General features: G+C 36.1%; 1 protein-coding gene across 1 annotated transcript in view; it reads right to left on the bottom strand.

Annotated features, from left to right (window-relative positions):
* Positions 1–9,855: 9,855 nt before the first annotated feature.
* Positions 9,856–20,289, bottom strand: part of LOC125651022 (A disintegrin and metalloproteinase with thrombospondin motifs 9-like) — a 17,657-nt gene continuing 7,223 nt past the window's right edge. Inside the window, exons 4-11 of the mRNA XM_056165515.1 lie at positions 19,596–19,750; positions 18,139–18,173; positions 17,902–18,013; positions 14,106–14,264; positions 11,473–11,614; positions 11,257–11,391; positions 10,781–10,829; positions 9,856–10,145 (exon numbers count right to left, since the gene is read on the bottom strand). Of these exons, the coding sequence (XP_056021490.1) occupies positions 9,991–10,145; positions 10,781–10,829; positions 11,257–11,391; positions 11,473–11,614; positions 14,106–14,264; positions 17,902–18,013; positions 18,139–18,173; positions 19,596–19,750 (942 nt within the window). The 3' untranslated portion in view covers positions 9,856–9,990. The remainder of the gene's footprint in view (positions 10,146–10,780; positions 10,830–11,256; positions 11,392–11,472; positions 11,615–14,105; positions 14,265–17,901; positions 18,014–18,138; positions 18,174–19,595; positions 19,751–20,289) is intronic.

The raw sequence follows: 20,289 nt of genomic DNA, 5'->3' as shown, positions 1-20,289 counted from the left end.
AACTAAATAACACTAACAGGAAATATCAAAGAAGTTATAAAAAAAGAAGTTTAAGAACCTCCCCATTAAACCTCTTTCTCCCCCCTCCCTCTCACCCTGTTTGCCCTGCCCTTACAACTTCAGAAACAACAGACCTAGAGATGAGAAAAAGCTGTCACAATACACATGATTGCCTACATTCAAAATGGATTTCATCCGATCCAGGACAACTCTGCCTCCTAAGTTTGCCTCGGTGATATTCTTCTAAGTTTGCCTCAGTGATATTCTTCTCATAAGTTTGCCTCGGTGATATTCTTCTCCTAAGTTTGCCTCGGTGATATTCTTCTCCTTTCAGGAATACACTTGAAAGTTTTCCTAGATCAGGATGATCCCACTTTTATTCCGCGTCTAGTGGGCTTCAGTGCTGTTGCCTTTTCCCATTTTTTACATGTATCCCTGCGTTTTGTCTGGTTTGTTTTTCCCCTGTAGAGCTTCCCAGGAATTTGGCAGTCTGTATATATTGGCCCAGAAATTTTCCTGAATTTCTGCCATTATTGTTTTAACAGGAACAAGTTTGCCGTGTCCAGACTGGTTCCTGGTAGATTTCTGCCATTATTGTTTTAACAGGAACAAGTTTGTCGTGTCCAGACTGGTTCCTGGTAGATTTCTGCCATTATTGTTTTAACAGGAACAAGTTTGTCGTGTCCAGACTGGTTCCTGGTAGATTTCTGCCATTATTGTTTTAACATGAACAAGTTTGTCGTGTCCAGGCTGGTTCCTTGGTGGATTTTGCGTGGTGTTGGCATCCTCACAAGTCAAGGTTTTGTTGATCAGAAAACATTGACATGTGAGGATGGGTGTTGGGTATATGAAAATTTCTTTGAATGTTTTCAAACCTGGTCTTGGTAATCTCCCCTCAATGCATGACAAATGAAACAGTTTGTCTTTGGACCACTACAAATCTCGTGCAGGTGCACAAACAATACCCATAACAACACTACAAATCTCGTGCAGGTGCACAAACAATACCCATAACAACAGTACAAATCTCGTGCAGGTGCACAAACAATATCACAATTAAACAACCAAGAAACGTACGCATTTCCTCGGTAGTTGTGGCGTTTCCTCGGTAGTTGTGGCATTTCCTCGGTAGTTGTGGCGTTTCCTCGGTAGTTGTGGCATTTCCTCGGTAGTTGTGGCGTTTCCTCGGTAGTTGTGGCATTTCCTCGGTAGTTGTGGCGTTTCCTCGGTAGTTGTGGCGTTTCCTCGGTAGTTGTGGCATTTCCTCGGTAGTTGTGGCGTTTCCTCCGTAGTTGTGGCATTTCCTCCGTAGTTGTGGCATTTCCTCCGTAGTTGTGGCGTTTCCTCCGTAGTTATGGCATACCATGCAGAGTTTGCTTTAGCTCCGATTCAGAGTTGTGCGTACAAGTTTGTTTCCTCCAAAATGTTGCGTTTTTGTAAATCGTTTTTAATTTACTAAACGTAATTTTAAGAATTCACACAGATTTATGATCAATGAATAAAAGAATATTTATTCATAGTAAAAATATTATTCACATGAAATTAATTTGTGACACTGGTCACTCTGTTAATGTATACTTATAATCTAAATATTAACCTTAGTTAATTGTAACATTTATGGAGTGCCAAATTAAAAACTCAAATAATTGAAGATATCTTCAATTATTTGAAGATATCATCAATTCAATTAATTGCTCTCCTTAATTGAATTAATGCACGCTTCAATTCAATTAATTGCTCTCCTTAATTGAATTAATGCACACTTCAATTCAATTATTGCTCTCATCAATTGAATTAATGCGCGCATCAATTGAAATAACATCAATTGAAATAATGAGAGCAATAATAGATTTGATGCATGCATTAATTCAATTATTGTTCTCTTCAATTAAATTGATGAGAGTATCAATTTTGTAGAAATATTGCTCGCAATAATTAATTTAGAGCTCGATATAAATAACTTGATGATTTCTTCAATTCAATTGAAGATATCTTTAATTCAAAAAAATCTAACCGCTCCTCAGAAAGTTCTTTCGGAACTCAAACCATTTCAGATCAATTTGTACATATACCATGTCGTAAAATTTTCCTTTCTGATTTGAATTTCTCTCTCTATATATAATTCTGTACCCTTAATCCAGCACTTGGATGACTGCATTATAATCCGGTAATCAAGTTATCCAGGTCATTGTCTGTGATTGATGAATACTTCTTTCTTTGTTGCAATCCAAATTCTTGTAACTTGTTGTACACCAAAGAAGTGGAACACTGTAAAATTTTGGCCATTTGGTCAGCGGTAAAATTCTGCCTCTGTAAACATTGTAATTTACCAACAGTAATATTTTTTGTGGGGCGTCCTCCGTATCCATGCCTAGATGTTGCACCTAATAAATTCAAAAATAAATTGAATGCTCTTAAAATTTGAAATACAGAGAGAGAGTGTGTGAGAGAGAGAGTAATAATTTAAGTATTGGTTTGGATGTGATCTAGAACTTTATAATTTTTTTAATTCTTGGTAATGGTGTAAAGGGGCGTTTATTAGCAGTGGTGTTGACTCCCTAGACTCCTGCCTGGCGTTTTCGTGATGAATCCTTGGGTTCTAGTTGGGTTCTCCGTGGGTGGGGTCGTATTTGCATCAACTGACTCTTTCTAGATCTGGACATGGCCATCACACATCCAAAGGAGGTGTTCTTACAGGAAATCGATTGTGCGTCATGTCTATCTCTGATGTGCTGACTCAGCTAGTGCCATTATTATTATTATACAAGATATATAAAATGCCAAATATAATGTGAAAATTACTCTAAAGTACTGTACAGGATTATATACAATGTCATGTAAAAACATGTACAGATAAAGTAATGACATCAATTTAAAAATGCATGAAATGTATCAATTAATACCTATCATTAAGTTAAGAAATGTGAGCATATAAAAAATATTAAGATTTGCATGAAAAACAAATACAACATTGTATAAGTCAATATATTAAGATTGATTAAGATCTAAAAGTATGTTCTAAAAGCCATGTTAGCTGCAGAACTGTAGCTCTCTGAGAAATATTGGGACAGATCAGAGAGCTACAGATCCATCCCTGTATAAAAACCGGTTTACGGTGCGGAAAAAAATGCACACGTTTCAGAACTTGTATTGTTGTATTCTTGCATCACTGTCCCATAAATGATATTTAATATCAAGAAATTCCTAACATATTTTCCTACAATATGTCCAAACATGCCTTCAAATATTCATTAAAGCCCCATACAACCCGAAAACTCAAAGCTTCAAATGATTTCATTTGTTGATGTAGCCATATTAGGTAGGATATCGTTAATAAAGTTATCTGAACTACAAACAATTTCTTGTCCTCTTGTTGTCTATTGGACAAGGATATCGTTATCTAAACAACTTCATTGTCCTCTTGTTGTCTATTGGACAAGGATATCATTATCTAAACAACTTCATTGTCCTCTTGTTGTCTATTGGACAAGGATATCGTTATCCAAAACCACAAACTATTGCACCTGTAGGATGGGTCTGTAGAGCAAGTCTTGTCCGCTTGATATCTGCTTTACTGTCAGTCTTTCTACAGAGGACATGTCCTCCACTTGGTACAAGCCAGTGAACATGTGTTACTACATCTTTCTACAAAGGGTGTGTCCTCCTCTTGTCAAAGAGACACAGACCAGTGAACCTGTTACTGGGTCTGTCTTCAGAGTGGGAGTCCTCCAGTTGGTACACAGACCAGTGAACATGTTACTGGGTCTTTCTACAGAGGGTGTGTCCTCCACTTGGTATGTTCAAAGGACTCCATATTGAGGCTTAGATGCAAATATGAGACTCCCTGTATGGGCGATGATATTCAGGTGACCGTTAAGGCCCATGTTCCTCTTGTTCAAATTACACAGTCGGAGACCTATTTCATAACTAAAATGTCAAATAAAATTAAATTTACTTCCAAGTTTTCTAATTTTTATTGTCAATTATATACACAAATGTACATTGCATACTTTGTACCCATAAACTGTTGGTGTGAACACGACTTCTAGTTTTGAATCATGTGGGTAAATTCATGTCCAGCAAAGTTTTATAGATCAACAATAGCATCCATAGTTTGTGCAAATTTCCTTTTTCTTTTTTCAATGCTTTATTTCTGTGCATATATATATATATATATATATATATATATATATGATGACAGAAGTTACAAATATAATTATCGTGCACACAAATTTCTCCTCTCTCCCACATGCATACCATCTTTCATACTGACAATATTAATGATCACAATTTTAATGAAAAGCTTTGAGAAAAAATAAGAATAAAACCGGCTGTTCATACTAAATTAAATCAATGCTTCAATAGGTTTTTTTTTTCTTTACTATTTACTGCTTTCTTCAGATAAATTGCTCCACTGCCTATTTGGTATCAAATTGTCTCATACAAGAATATCGAACACAATTAAATTTTTCAACACAATAATTTGTTTTCAAGTGGTTCAACAAACCCTTAATATTGGGATCTTTATTACTTTTCAAACAATAAAAAATGTAATTTTTGGTAAAGACAATAAGAAAGTTAATGACTGCATTGGAATTCTGAAATGGTAATTCACCCAAAAAATTTTTTACGTTTTCTTTCTGAAAATCCAGCTATTGCATGGTAAGCCAATTGCTTCTTAAAATCCACATGGGTATTATATCTTTTTTATGCCCCCGAGATCGAAGATCTGGGGGCATATTGTTTTTGTCCTGTCTGTCATTCTGTCATTTTGTAATTCTGTCTGAAACTTTAACCTTGCTAATAACTTTTGAACAGTAAGTGATAGAGCTTTGATATTTCACATGAGTATTCCTTGTGACAAGACCTTTCCGTGGGTACCAACATTTTTGACCCCGTGACCTTGACGTTTGACCTAATTTTTAAAAACTTTAACCTTGCTAATAACTTTTGAACAGTAAGAGATAGAGCTTTGATATTTCACATGAGTATTCCTTGTTACAAGATCTTTCCGTTGGTATTGAACCTTTTGAACTTGACATTTGACCTACTTTAAAAAATTTTTTTTACATTGGTCATAACTTCTAAATGGTAAATATTAGAGCTTTCATATTGTACATGGGCATTTCTTTTGACAAGATCTTTCTACTGGTAGCAAGATATTTGCCCTTGTGACCTTGGCCATCTTCGGAATTGGCCATTATCAGGGGCATTTGTGTTTCACAAACACATCTTGTTTTATATTAAATTTTTCCTTTGGATGAGCTTGTGAACATGATGAATGCATTCATTGCCTGGATTACACGCTTGTCTAAACCTTTTTTATCATTCGCGCCAGTAACGTTTCCTGCTTCAATTAGGTCTGCATTGGAGTAAAAGGCTGATAAAAGATATCATGCCTTTGCACACCCTGTAGCCTTTTTGCCAGCAACTTTCAAGTCTTTGGGGTACATATAAATGGAACTTTTTGGCATAAGCTCCACCATCTGGAAAAAAAAAATAGATGAATTTAAGATAACATTTCCTGATTGACATGTACCCTTTTTCTATGCAGGCATGGCGATTAAATATCTTCGATAGAGTTTCAGTCCCAAAAACTATTTCTTATACAAATGAGGCAATTTTTTGAAAAAAATTAATCTCATGCAGTTCTCGATGATGACAGGTTTTGGTTCCCCCCTCTATCTTTTTGTTTTTCTTTCTAATTTTTTTTTTTTAAAAACCCAGTCAATAACAATTCTAAACTCAACTTGTAAACAGTTCCAGCACAGAGCACTATACCGGTAGTTCGTTTATTTCCATTACAATAATCATGTACAGATAGGCCTTCTTTTCTTGTTCTGTAGTGGAATACAGACGGGATCATCTTGTTCTGTAGTGGGATACAGACGGGATCATCTTGTTCTGTAGTGGGATACAGATGGGATCATCTTGTTCTGTAGTGGAATACAGACGGGATCATCTTGTTCTGTAGTGGGATACAGACGGGATCATCTTGTTCTGTAGTGGAATACAGATGGGATCATCTTGTTCTGTAGTGGAATACAGACGGGATCATCTTGTTCTGTAGTGGGATACAGACGGGATCATCTTGTTCTGTAGTGGGATACAGACAGGATCATCTTGTTCTGTAGTGGGATACAGACGGGATCATCTTGTTCTGTAGTGGGATACAGACAGGATCATCTTGTTCTGTAGTGGGATACAGACGGGATCATCTTGTTCTGTAGTGGGATACAGACGGGATCATCTTGTTCTGTAGTGGGATACAGACAGGATCATCTTCTTCTGTAGTGGGATACAGACGGGATTGTCTTGCCCTTTCTGGTTCATTTTCCACTTTACTTAATTATTAGTAATAATTCCATCACTAAACATTAGATCCAAATAAACCTTGGATTTCACAATGTAATTTAACCTCTATAGTGTTAACTGTTACAACATTAGTGTGTGATGAAGTTTTACCAGCCAGGGGTGTTTAGTCCACTCTGTTCCACAGTTGGGAGCGGAGTAGACCAAAACCCCTTGGCTTGCAAAGATGTGAAGTCACTCAAATAATTATTCATAGGGAAAACTGACACTGTATACAGCTAGAATGCAATAATATTAACTTGCACTGGGAATTGACACTGTATACAATGTAATTATTTTAGTTATGAATCAGACGTGTACTGTACACACTACACAGTATCACAAATGTGTACATATCCCTCCATTGTCTTTCAACTTGTCAGCATTCTTGGCTTCAGAAAGTATAGGCACCATGCATCCATCACAATGACATCAACATATTGTACTTCTTTCTATCCAGCTGAAAGCTCTTCTGATCAAAATTGAGTCATTGTCTGTGTTGTCTAGTGTTTGTTGTATGTTTGTAAACTTTCACAGTTTCTCATTAAGAATCACAGCCAATTTGAAACAAACTTTCAAATAAAGATATCAAGCACCATTTCAAGTGGAAGTAATTATGAAATGGTGTTATGGTGTTTAAAAATCTTCTCGAGAACCACTGAACCAGAAAAGCTCAAAAACCTGTTGGACAGCTTGTCATTATGTAATGAAGATTCAAGTCTGTTCAAACATTTGGGTCTGCAGGCCAGGGTCCTAACAGAGGTTCCAACAGGGGTTCAAAGTGTTACATGGGAATGTTATAGTAAAAAAAAATATATGTTTCTTCTCAAGAACCACAAAGGAAAAATATGTCAAATTGATCTCCTGGCATCCTCTTGTTCTGTAGATGAAGTTTGTACACACCTTGAACCTCAGGGTCATGACATGGTGAGAACTATGAACCCTAGGGTCATGCCATGGTGAGATGAACCCTGGGGTCATGCCATGATGAGAAGAACCACTCCCAATTATCAGAATATTTATTTTCTTTAAATCACATTTTCTATTTCCACCTCCATGTCATGTGAATTTTTTTCCTACAGGCCAGAATTCAGGGGGTTTTTTTAGCCTCCAGTTAATAAACATTTCATCAAAATGAATGATATTTTATGTTGAAATTAAGAAAATCAAATTCTTCCTGTTGAAATGTAGTTATATAGATTTAACATTTTCTGTTTCATGATTATAATAAATATACATGTTCATTTATATATTTCTACTAAGAAAATCAATGATATTTGATTGCAGCATAGCAAATTGATATTAACCTTGATAAATGACTTTTAGAAATCACTAATGACTTTCACCTGTATGAAGTATTCATCTTATAAAATCAAAATATACTGTGATTTAGGTTTGAGTGTAGAGGGACAAAAAAATTCAACAGCCAGAATGAAAACAATTTGCCTTTGATCTTTTATGAGGGGAAGGTGGCTTTAAAAGTACTTGCATCCACTTTTCACAAGCATGGAACATCACAGTTTATCTAGGATGCTTACACTTACAATTTATATATGAATATTGAATTTGAATGAAGTCTAAATTAACATTTTCCATAGCTACTTTTCCTAATTAATTAAGGGATATATATTTTTAGAGAGAACAATTCATAATTTCTCTACTTTCGATTTTATGATGATGGTGCACTGTTTCTGGTTTTTAGAAACTTCTCAAAGTTTGACATGCAGTAGGATTTTTTGAGGGCAGATAATAAACTGATGGGATTTATGATTTTTATATATTGATCATGTTTGTAATCATTTTGTTCCAATAGCTGTAGTAATGTAAAGGGAGACCATCCCTAAGAACTACAGTTCTGCAGAGACTATTGTACAAGAGTTATTTTTCTTTTGATGAATAAAATGTTTTATTTGCAAAACAGATTTCTATATTCACAAGAATTATAGTTTTTATGATTGCAAACAGCACTGAGTGAGGAATTATTACGCATGTGTCAAAAAAATTCAACAAGATTTGATTTTTCATAATGGAATCTGGAAATTGTTATAAAGAATATGTGTTATCAATAAAGAATTATAATGAAGCAGTAGTGTTCTATTTCTTGAATACCGGGGTATGTGGAAAAGGTTGCAGTATTTCTGTATACAGTGTTATTTTCGCGCCGTGTTATTTTCGCCTTTTTACTCATGGAGACGTCACCTTTGTCGTTAAAGGGCTGCAAAAAGGCATGTGCTCCGCGCTTACGGCCATTGAGTAGGGAGGGTCTTTAACGTGCCTCATCTGCTGTAAATACAATCACAAAATGTTCAATGTCCCAGTTATAGAGGGGAAATATAGAATTGTTCTTGGGTTAACAGATTTTTCTATTATTTTTTTTTTTGCTTTCAATGCATGAGCTTATATTTCTCCATTATTAAATCCTAATTTATTTCGGATAATGTCTTCACTACAGTATTAATATTTAGTGGTACGTAACAAGATTTCTGAATTTGAAATGATTTGGGAAAGTGTGCTAGTTTTTCAAAGGGGAGGAGGCAGCCGGAAAAGTTATCTTTTTTTTAAAATAAACACCTGTTTGTTCTTTTGCCCTAACTTCAAATTCCTAAATGATGGGGGGGGGGGGGGGGGGGGGGTCGTCGTTCACTAATTGGGTTCAATTCATTATTTCAAAATTGCATTCCTACCATTCAACACATCTATCAACGTTGTAAAAAATGAAGGGGTCCCGGCGTCCTCTCCCTAGTTCAGTTAAATATCATTTAAAGTATACAGCCACAGTAGTACTGTACAATCGTGTTTACTCGGCAATTTCCATTGCACCGATCTTTGATGACGGAAAAAAACGAGCGTGGTCTCATGGTAACTTCCAGTAATCAAAAGTGCATCTTTTTAGCTTATAATGATAAATACATGTATCGTGTATAAAGTGTGTTTTTACCTTATAGTGAGAAATCTAGTGTATAGAGAGTCTTTTTACCTTATAATGAGAAATCTAGTGTATAGAGAGTCTTTTTACCTTATAATGAGAAATCTAGTGTATAGAGTCTTTTTACCTTATAATGAGAAATCTAGTGTATAGAGTCTTTTTACCTTATAATGAGAAATCTAGTGTATAGAGAGTCTTTTTACCTTATAATGAGAAATCTAGTGTATAGAGAGTCTTTTTACCTTATAATGAGAAATCTAGTCTATAGAGAGTCTGTGCAAAATTCCTACATGCTGTATTTCGGTATCCAGGATTAAACTCACCACTTTGTTCCATAAATGTGTAAATAAGAGAGAAAAGATTTTCATTTTCCTCACTATTGAGAAAAGCATCATGGAGCACCAAATTAAAATAAACTCATATAATCAAATTATTAGGGATGAGTTAGTAAATCGAGACCTAGAGTCTACAGGATTGGATAGGATCAAATCGAACATCTACATGAAGTGCAAGGTGAAAAATACTGTTTTCTCATGATGTTTTAATCAAGTGTTGAAATAAAACTACGAAACAAAGCAGGGAATTGTATACATTTAATATTTAAAGAATAAACAACATTGTACATTACTCTGTCTATCTGTAACAATTACGACAACACTTAATGAGACTTTCTAATTACGACATACAGATAGACTCTTGACAATATTGTGACATTATTTTCTGACGACGCTCTGGTTGTCCAGGCCCGTCCTGAGACACGTGCGACAACACACGTTCCTGACGGCCGTGAACTGACACGCCTGATTTCCCTGTCTCTGGAGCAGAGTCCGACAGTACACCTCGTCTTCTTCTACAGCTCCACACTGTTCTGTAAGATTGGTTATAACTAGAAAATGTATGGAGGTTACATTTTTCATGCGCTATGTGTCAATATCCTGACTAGTATTTTGCCATGGTGCATACAAAACGTAACATTTTAATAATTATTCTGCTCATTGTCAATATCAATTTTCTTTTAAAAATGTTATGGTTCAGTATTCATGTTTCCATGGAGAAAAGGGCAATCACTACGACCTCGTTTCCACTGTTGATTGATGCGGTTATTCATGAGTGGGTTTTTTTAAATCGCTGCATATCATTAGAAATGGTTTTAACTCATCATTTCTGTTTCTCATATATATTCGGCCAAATTTTCTTTATAACGGTCATATTCACGTAATTTATCCATGCATTATCAGTTTAGGGATTCCGTGACCAAATGATAGTGCGTTCCCTTGATACGTGCGTTGGTTCCCTATAGATACGTGCGCGGATTCCCTAGATACGTGCGTTGGTTCCCTAGATACGTGCGTGGTCCCGAAATCGACCTCCCATTAATTTGACCAAAGGAAAAAAAAAGTAAAGACACTTAAAAGAAATATAGTGATATGAAAATATAACGTTAAACTGTATTGCAAAAAATCTTTCTGCCGTGTAATTGGTCTCAGAAGATGCATAGTTTACCAGATTCTCTGTTGATCTGTTTTGGAACACATTTTCCCATTCTGCAAATCTGCAATAATGAACACAAAGGTAGAATGCACACCAAAAAGATATCGGAAGTCGTTGACCCCTACTTAATTAATAAGTGTATATACATTGTACTTAGGCCTATAATTAGTAAACTAGTACACTTATGAGTATTGATACAAAAATGTTTAGACTATGAATGGATGTGGGTTTTTTAATGGATGTGTCGGAGCAACACGAATGTCCAAGGGGCACAACTCTATCAAAAATTATTTAACCAAACCTAGACCTGAACATTTCCATGGTGTATCTACATTGTATATACCAAATTTCAGTTGAATATGTGAATCCGTAGTAGAGATAATGAACGGAAACTCAAAGATGACGGAATAAGAGAAGGACTGAAGGACAGAAAAGGATAATAATACATTGTATATGAAAAAAATAATCACATACACAGACTCTCTTACTTTATTGTCGTCACATATAGTTCCTGGTAATGTGACCAGCCTCGCTTTGGTTTGACACATTTTAGGGTTGTTTGGATTCTGACACCAAATGTTTCCACAGAACGCATCAGGGTCAGAGGATGACTTGGTTGCATACTACAAAAGTGAGTTATATGTAATAAAAGAGAAAAGGGGGAGATGTCATAAGTTATAATGTTTAAATATGAATACACTTACATAGCAAACTGTCGAATTGTCGCCAAATACCAGTTTACACTGGGTTTCCTGAGTGAACATCTGACCTGGGGGTTGTTTGTCAAGGTTGTAAGAATACAGGAAATTGTGGTTCTCGTCACTTAGGCACTGGGGTGCTTCAGATCTGGGTCATAATGAAATCCTTAAGTTTAATGGATGAATTGTAACGACTTGATGAATCAATCTCAAAAAAAAAATTGAAGTTAACTGAAAACCTACTGAAGTAACCTATTCCCTATGCCAAAAGACACCTACTGAGCTTTATTCCGTTTTAAGGTCATTTTAAATGAGAGGGAGAGAGAGATTAACAAAAAGTTGCGCAGTTGCTTGTATAATCAGTTCCTACCTTTCTAAAACGTCTAGATGTACATTGAGGTTCAATCAATGTTTTATGTGATAAAAGATAATGCATCTTAATCTTTGGTGAGGTTTTGGGGTGGTTTGTTTTTTCTTCTTCTTTGAGTCTAGTATTCTCAAGTTCAATGGAATTGGCCGTATACATGTAAATTTTATTTTAAGAAATGAAACTTTTTGTCAATTGAGAAAATGACGACTTGTTATCTCTCTCCACTAACTCAGATCACCACGGTCGATTCCATCTAACCTTATCATATCACTTAACGTAAAACATGTAGGGTACCGGAATCTGCCGAAGTTTGCCGAATGCTCTCCACCAAGATGACAAGTCGTGAAATTCTCAATAGACAATAGAGATTCTATAGCTCACGGATAATAAATGTACAACGCTCAATATCAGATCAACGCTTAAATTTCCAGGAAATGGAATGGCTTTTCTTGTATCTTACAGCGACAAACATAACTCGAATTTTTTCTTCACTTTAACGAATCAAAATTCTCTTTTGTTGTTTCTCTAGCATGGTCTCAACGCAACTAGTCCCGAGGTACTGTGACATATATATGACTCGCTCTTGGCTAGGTTTTTAGTTTTTACATGTTAAGGAGGAATGGTTGATTGTGTGTTGTTTAACGTCCCTCTCGAGAATATTTCACTCGTATGGAGACTTCACCACTGCCGGTGAAGGGCTACAAAATTTAGGCCTATACTCGGCGCTTTCGGCCTTTGATCAGGGAGGGATCTTTATCGTGCCACACCTGCTGTGACATGGGGCCTTTTTTCGCGGTCTCAACCGAATGACCGCCCCATTTAGTCGCCTTCTACGACAAGCAAGGGGTACTGAGGATCTATTCTAACCCGGGTCCCCACGGGATAAGGAGGAATGCTATACCAGAGAAATTTGATATGGATGAAAATTGGAGAATATGTACAACAATATTTTGAAATTGAAAACTTTTATATTTACTTCATTTAGTCAAAAATGCAGTTTTAGTAGAAAGTGATCTGGGGGGGGGGGGGGGGGGGGGGGGACCTGCTTAACTCGAAACCGCGATCAGCAGTCGACGTGTTTTTTTTCTCTCTTTTATTTGGTCAACGTGTTAACCTACTGAGTTACTAAGCTATAGGCAATGTCTTTTGAAATGAAAAGACAAATATTGCTGATATTTATATTTTCATTCATGTTTTAAAAGGAAGTCAGCCATTATGACAATGAAGAGTACCTCCTTAATTCGAAATCGTTCACTATATTCGACTGTCCCAAATCAATGGGGCATTGTTCATCAAAAATGGTCAAGTTCATTAACAATTGGAAAGCTTGCATCAATTCCCCTAAACTTACTTTGAAGAGACATTTCACATAATTATATTACTATCGTATTTGGCTACCATTAATTGTCATTATAAAATTCACAGCCTTAGAATTCTCACCCCTTTAGGTAAAATTGTAATCGTGACAGTAGTTATTAATATTTATTTTCAACTATTGTTACATTTGGCTTGCATATAAAAAAAAAACCCTGACATACCTTCCATTGATATTCAAGAAAATGATATTAAGACTCCCCGTTTTATTTGTGTTTGCTGTACATGTACTTGTGTCTTACGGTATATCCTACGATTTCCAGGCCTCAAGACCATAAAATGAGAATGTCTAAATTTCGAATCCAGCTAACATTTGAAACACTTTTCAATAAACAAATAACATTTTCAGAATATGTATGCATTTAATCTCTTTATAAACGAACTGGGTTTATTTTTTAACATATGTGCTTGATTTTTAAGATATAATTAAAATTTTGACTTAATTAAGTCCATTCTCAGTTTAGGGTCTTGAGACCTGGACATATGAGCATTGTTTTGATATAATTTTCATAAATCAGAAGTGACAGTATTAGAGACAGATTTTTTTTCGTTTGTGAAATGATGACAGTTTCATATACACAGCACGGTGGAGAAAGTTGCAAACCAGCTTAGACAAGAAGAACCATTTAAATTACCTCGATCTAAAGACGAAACTAAGCCTAAATGGATAGGTAAACCAAACTATTTTGTTCTCAGTGTAGAATGTTATTATTAAGTAGGTAGCAATATTGTAACTTCAAACGTCACTGCATCGTCGCAAACCACGTGTTTGAGTCCACACACGCTCTCTCGATGGGAAGCACCCGTGGGTAACGAACGATACGTCACAGTCGTTTAGAATTGGGGGCTCTGAAAATAGGTGTGAGGGATGATTTATCTCATATCTTCAACTTGCCTGATATGTTGAACAATCTTATTGGTTGAGCAAGACGAGAATTGGTACAGATTTTTAACTTTATCCGGGTCCATTTGATGCTGTGGGGCCATAATGTAGTTGTCGTCTGCTGAACAGTTTCCGCCATTACCACTGCTGTCGTCATGAGAAGCACCAAGACTGCAAAACAAAACTAGTCCTAACAATGGGATTTTTGATTGGTCAACATTTGAAAAGATACAAAAATCATATGAATATTCTATTTGCTTCATTTGAAATCTAGCAACTCAAGACGAAACAAGAGATCCATGGGGCCACATCGCTCACCTGAGTCACCTTGACCCATATCTAAAGATTTTCCCTATAGATATTCGAATCTAATCCCTATTGTGGCCTCACCCTGCTCCCGGGGCCATGATTTTAACAAACTTGAATCTGCACTACTTCAGGAAGCTTTCAAGTAAATTTGTACTTTCCTAGCCAAGTGGTTCTTGAGAAGATTTTCCCTATGTAAAACTTCGATCCCCTATTGTAACCCCATCCTACCCTCGTGGGTCACGATTTTAACAAACTTGAATCTGCACCATGTCAGGAAGTTTTCATATGAATTTGTACTTTCCTAGTCCAGTGGTTCTTGAGATGATGATTTTTAAAGATTTTCCCTTTATATTTGAATCATGTAAAACATTTGATTCCCTATTGTGGCCCCATCCTAGCTCGGGAGTCGTGATTTTAACAAACTTGAATCTGCACCATAATCAGGAGGCTTTCATGTAAATTTCAGCTCTTCTGTCCCAGTGGTTCTTAAGAAGATTTTTAAATGACCCAACCGTATTTTTGCATTTTTGTAATTATCTCCCAATTGAAAGGGGCGTGGCCCTTCATTTGAACAAGCCTGAAAGCCCTTCACCCAAGGATGCTTTTGGCCAAAGGTCGAAATTGGTGCAGTGGTTTTGGAGAAGTAGAAAATGTGAACGTTTACAGACATACGGACGAAACAACTGACAAAGGGTGAGCAGAAAAGCTCACTTGAGTTTTCAGCTCAGTTGAGCTAAAAACTAAGGAACGCAGCAGCTGACTTAGGCTATGTGGAGTTTAACTATATTCGGACATCCCATTTCACACATTTAGTTTAATTGCTTTGTTACGCTCGGGCTTACGTTTATGTTAAGTATTTTCATTCTTACTTTTGGTGCTTTCGGCAGTTTAATAAACTGACAGCTATACAGGGCCCTCGGGTCAATAATGTGCTATTATAACCATGATTTTTTTTACCCAAGTCGTAGTCTATAAAAGTTTGTTTTCTCTTTAGATAGATACAAAAATACTAATAAATACCAATTCTGCGAATTGAACAATTAAATTGTTGTTATGCAACACAACCTAAAAGTAATTTTCTCTTTTTATACAAAATAAGATGAATGAAATTTAAGCGAATATAACGGTTATCAGGTAATTGACTAAAATTACACAATTTACAGGTAATTACACGTGTTTGTGTATCGGTGTCTTCTCTATACTATGGGTAGAGGGTTATCTAAGTTTTAAAACATGTGCCCTATCTTTATTGATGTTTCGTATAAAATGTTTCAAATTCTACACTAAAACAGTTTATGAAACAAAATCATTGTCACATAAAAATCATCGCAAGGAAAACATAACTGGCCATCCGGAAACCTATACTATTCACATTTTGGTTGTAAACATGGTTTCTATCAATAAAACACACCTAATCCGACTCAATGATTCCCCTTCTGAAGGTACCTGAATGGTTCAAAGGTGTCATACAATACCGCACCCCCATCTTTCATTTTGATCTCAGCAACACCCGTAGTTGAGGGAAATTAACTGCAGCTTTTTTTTTTTTTTGTGTTGTCGTTTTCAAGTAGTATCCAGACTTGGAACCTTTAAAATGATTACGATGGCATCTAAGCTGATGCTTTCTGCAATATCTCACTTAGTGCTTGTTCTTGATGTAATACAGGGCAGATACTTGTGAATATTCAAAATTTCCACAATGGGATCTTGAAACTCTTTTGATATAGGGACTATGTATTATACGTACAGAGTCATGTGATAAATTGTTCAACCGATCTCCTTTAGTTGCAGATGATAATGGATTGATTGATAAATATTTAATGTACCACCAAGAAGACCGGATATCTTCACATCACTTAATTAAGTAAAGTGCCTCAAAGTTTGTCGGTGACCACTGACCTATGCTTGTGACATGGACTCCAGCCATCTTTTCCTGGGCCTAGAGTGACTGAGAGACACAATCTATATTAAGGACACTTGCTACAAACATTGGATGTATATATATATATATATATATATATATATATATATATATATATATATATATATATATAGGCTTATTCTGGTAGCAATTAGTACAGCTATTAAATTCCTAAAATATTAGGAACTTGTACATTTTCTATGATGTTAAGTAATATATTGTCCCTCCCTAAAAAAAAAAAACTCTAAACAATGTTTTATCACTGTACTAGACATACCTGAGACTGGTAAAAAAAAATCCCATGCGGTAAATTAAATTAAATTCCATGCGGTAAATTAAATTAAATTCCATGCGGTAAATTTTTTTCATTTTATTTTTATAAACGTAAATTTGAAATTCGTTTTATTGGGAAAAGTTCACAACAAGTGGTTTTACGGTAGTTATATAAATACATGTACATAGTAAATACATAGTACCCAATGGAAGACGGGATTAATAGCTGAAGAATTTATAGTTCCACCTTAGAATACAAAACCCTGTCATTGTAGAATATAAAAAGATCACATGAATAATAGACATTATCACTAACAAAATGCATTCGAGTTCTACGAAATAATCTTGTATGATGCCAGCGTGATTTATTTTATTTTATTTTTATTTTTGTTGTTAAAAATACGGATATTTTTACTTCTTCGATATGAATTGAATCCTTGCATTATTAATTTGATAATTATGTATATCTTCCCTCACACACGTGAAATACAGACATGCTGTAGTGTTTATTTGTATTTCATGTACCCATGCAGTGGTGCATCGAGAACATTCTATGGATGTTGGGGGGGGGGGGGGTGGTGACTACGCCATCGACAGAAACTTTAAATTGCAAGCCCCCCCCCCCCCCCCCCCCCCCCCCCCCGACCAATAATTATAACGTTTTAGAAGATATAACAGACAGTACACAGGTATCCTGTAACTTCTCTAGTAAATACACATACAAAATAAAACCTCTCTAGTAAATACACATACAAAATAAAACCTCTCTAGTAGATACATGTACAAAATAAAACCTCTCTAGTAAACACACGTACAAAATAAAACCTCTCTAGTAAATACACGTACAAAATAAAACCTCTCTAGTAAACACACGTACAAAATAAAACCTCTCTAGTAAACACACGTACAAAATAAAACCTCTCTAGTAAATACACGTACAAAATAAAACCTCTCTAGTAAACACACGTACAAAATAAAACTTCTCTAGTAAACACACGTACAAAATAAAACCTCTCTAGTAAACACACGTACAAAATAAAACCTCTCTAGTAAACACACGTACAAAATAAAACCTCTCTAGTAAATACACGTACAAAATAAAAATATATCGGCTAAGATTACAGTACATTTGGGTTTATATAGGTATTGTGCCTGCTGCCTTATCCTATCTATATATTTTCTATAGATACATGAATAAAATACTGTCCAAATCAAAACGGTGTATTTGGGAGTTTTATCCAGGTATTGATGCCTGTGACTAGTTTGGGTAAATGCGCTGATACGGAGAAATTAAATTTGATCTACCTGTGAGCTATTTCGTGGGCCACCACGCCCACACTCATGAAATCGCCGTTCTCTCCCACAATGGATGAGGAATGACCTCGCCTGTCACAAATCTTGTTCATATAAGCCAAACCTTAGAAGACAAATAAAAATAGCATAAATCCGAATCATAGAACGTCAACAATATCGTATTGTAAATGTGTATACCGTATAAAATAATTTTTTTAAAAGTTAATTTACATATTTGTCATCACATACCGTCAATTTTCTTCGCATTTTTCACTAAAGTATACCTGCAATAAACACAATACATGTCACATCTATTATTAGTCGTTAGTACATACCGCTAATTAGGAGGAACTGATTAGAAAATTAGAGGAAGAATACTCGGATAATTGAAAGGTCCAGATGCCAAAAGTGACATCTAATTATCTTCCAATTATCCAGTCTTAATATAAGAAAGAATAGAACAGGTTTCGTGGGGCATGATCTGGTAAACGAGGTAGGTCTTCCACAAATTTCTAGTGACCCTACAACACACTTATCATATGGACTTTGAGGTAACTTTTCTTTAAAACTGTTGCAAAATTCTAGCAATTCTTTCCGTTCTTTGTTTTGTATTCCCATCTGCACGAGAAACCATCAATGACATACAATCTGACTGGTGCCTCGTTTCAAGTGAATTGAAAATGAATCGTCTGCACGCCATTGATGTCTTTGAGGAGGTAAAGGACGGCTGTTCAACAGGACAGGAATTTTGTTTGAAGTTGTATCAGAGTCACGTGACGATTCAACCAAGACCGCAAAAACTTCCCATGTCTGATGACAAAGAGAATGTGGGGCTTGAGAGAAGACACGGTGTTCCCCATCATCTGGATAGATTTCACGCCAGAGATATCAAACTCCAAATTGTCAATGAACAACAGTTCATTCTAAGAGTCATACCACGCCAAAACATTGACAGTTTTGGCGTTCGTGAGCAATGTTTCTTTAAACTGAAAGTGATGAGTGACAACGATAGGGTGAGAAGAAAGAGATGGAAGACGTGGAGGACAGCTTGTATTCGCTCGACAATGGGGATAGATGATTTTATACACGTGGAAAAAATTCCGAACTCCTGCAAATCAAAATCGGGCCAAGAAGTCCGAAGATGGTCATTTAGTCCGTCTGAGGACCCGCGGATCAGACAGGTGTTACAGCCTCTCTATGACGCTTGGGGAAAAACTGTCCAACACCACTGAAGCAAAACGCTAGAGCGCATGCAATAGTGACGTCTTATTGTCGCATACATGTGCAGATAATCGATCATTATCTTATTGTACGAATTGAAAACGCATGGGACATTCCGCTTTGAGAGAGTTTGACTGAGATGTGAACATTTCTATAAAATAACATTGACTCAGTTTATCGAATGCAATAAATTACATACATTTGATATTGTGTAACTGACATAATAAATTACATACATTTGATATTGTGTAACTGACATAATAACACAATAACAACCGAACAGCTGAAACAAATTGCTTTGAGAGCACATGTTTTCTAATTTGCCAATGTCGATCGTCATTTTGAGCATTTGTTTGAAAGGAAAATTACATGATCTGTATGAACCATTTGATACCACATTGTAATAAGATACTTAAGTAATAAATAAACGTGAATCGATAACTTTACTTGTGCGTTTGTCTGTGTGTAAACTTTGAAAGGCTCACCCAGTAAAGGCCACTGCATGATCGTAGTCCGGCAGGTTGTTGTTCTTCAACCATTTTGTGAGGTCCTTTAGTGCCGACTCCGCGTCTATCATTGGCTCCATGGTGTAGGAGTTGCGCTGAATGTGTCCCCTCAACCAAGGAGCGTCCTGCTCCCTCTGTCAAAAGGTCAAACTAAGAAAGTAGCAAGTACCTACTAGGTATTGGACCACAAAAATCAACATGTTTAACCTTTGATTGATTGTTTGGTTTTTACGCACCGTTGATAATTTTTTAATCATATAGAGAAGTCGACAAATATAGGTGAAGTACCACAAATTAGACTTATACCTAGCGCTCAAGGCCCTAGCAGTGAAAGTTCTTAAGCGTGTCAACGCCAGTCGCGACACGGGACCTCCGTTTTTTATGGTCATATCCGAAAGACCCGTGATTCTCACTCCTAAATGCCGAGCGTTTGACGAAGGAGCAATCACTACCTATGTTAACGTCTTAGGTTAATGGTTTTACGCGGCCATGGCACGCACGTGGCATGAACTCACTTACGAAGCGAACTCTCTAGGTACCACTGACCTACTGCGACCGGTCTCAACATTTGACCTTTGACGTCCACGTTAATTGAGATGCATGTTCCAGCATATTTTCTATGATTTGTAGTGGTAATTAAAGTAGATTAACAATATTATGTATTTGTGTCTTA

Source organism: Ostrea edulis, chromosome 5, assembly GCF_947568905.1.
Source record: "Ostrea edulis chromosome 5, xbOstEdul1.1, whole genome shotgun sequence".
NCBI lineage: Eukaryota > Metazoa > Mollusca > Bivalvia > Ostreida > Ostreidae > Ostrea > Ostrea edulis.
Note: the sequence above shows the minus strand (reverse complement) of the source record. Positions and strands in the feature narration are given on the sequence as shown.